This window comes from Pterocles gutturalis, unplaced genomic scaffold (assembly GCF_000699245.1).
Source record: "Pterocles gutturalis isolate BGI_N339 unplaced genomic scaffold, ASM69924v1 Scaffold52491, whole genome shotgun sequence".
Lineage (NCBI taxonomy): Eukaryota > Metazoa > Chordata > Aves > Pterocliformes > Pteroclidae > Pterocles > Pterocles gutturalis.
Genome location: NW_010107422.1, coordinates 455 through 1,694, shown reverse-complemented (window position 1 = coordinate 1,694; position 1,240 = coordinate 455). Strand labels below are relative to the sequence as shown.

The 1,240-nt window shown below is 41.9% G+C and overlaps 1 protein-coding gene across 1 annotated transcript; it reads right to left on the bottom strand.

Moving 5' to 3' along the window:
- Positions 1-676: 676 nt before the first annotated feature.
- LOC104460771 (chromosome unknown open reading frame, human C5orf63) lies at positions 677-966 on the bottom strand (the record flags this gene model as incomplete). The annotated part of the gene is made up of 1 exon (XM_010088082.1): positions 677-966. A coding segment is annotated over one exon (186 nt), but the record flags the coding sequence as incomplete, so codon positions are not given.
- Between the last annotated feature and the right edge of the window lie 274 nt (positions 967-1,240).

The window sequence follows — 1,240 nt, the reverse complement described above, 5'->3', positions numbered from 1 at the left end:
GTAGTCATTGAATGCCTTATTATTCCACTGAGCAGAGCTGCTGGCTTTGGAAGAGAAGGTGGCCTCCTGGAGTTTTTGCTTCAGTATTTTGTCTTCCTCAGAGAAGGTAACAGAGAATGACATCTTCAGCAGCCTTGACACAACCTAATTATAGCAAAAAATGCACTAAGAGGAGCACTTACAGTCCAAAATGAACTGTAAGCCTCTTGCTCATCACCTTGTCCTGTGGTGCTTTTATCTGGAAACGATTACAGCACAGCTTCTTCTTTGAGGTGTGCCACCAAACTCCGTATTTACATGTTTCCACTTTCTTTTTGTCCAAATGGATGAGAACAGAGCTTCCGCTCCCTTGAAACAGTAGAACAGTAACATCTTCTCAAATACCACTGGAAAAGTTTTAGCAATTTATCCCATGTTTTGGCAGTGGAAGGACAGAATGGCATTTTGGAGAGGGGTGGCTGGCAGTGATCTTTCCATACCATAGAACACTCACTGAGAGATGTTGTGGAGTCTCCTTCTCTGGAAACATTCAAAGCCCACCTGGATGCGTTCCTGTGCGATCTGATCTAGGTGTTCCTGCTCCAGCAGGGGGATTGGACTAGATGATCTTTCAAGGTCCCTTCCAACCTCTAACATTCTGTGATTCTGTGGAGTCCAGGCCTGTTGCACTGGCACCATGTGTTCTAAAGAAATGTAAGGCCAGATAATGAATACTACTTTTTCACACAATTTATGTTGCATCATCCCTTCAAGACCCACAACAGAGCGACTGCATTTTCTTCACTGGTTTCCATCATTTTGCAACTCCAGCTTCATAAGCTGGTCCTCAAACTTTTCAATGTCTACTTGATGCTTCATTAGGAACTTCCCATTTAAATGAAAAACAGGTATGTCATATTTATATTTATCATACCATGCTAAGTTCTCTGGAAGGGTAATATCCACCTCCTGCAAAATAAACTGTGACAGAAATTAAACACGTTAGTACCTACTGGACACTGAAAAACAATACCTGCTTGTCTTTTGATCAATATTTTTTTCCATAAGTGCAAGGATGTTTCTTGGTGCTTTTGGATTTATTCTTCCATGTTGTAGCCAATTAGCTATTTTGTGGGTGCAAAATGTATGCATCCACAATCCTTGGTTCCATGTCCACAAAAGACTCTCTCCCTAGTCCAGGATGACATTCTTGATCCTCTGTGCACCATCACTCTCCTATGAGCAACAGCCACAACAAATA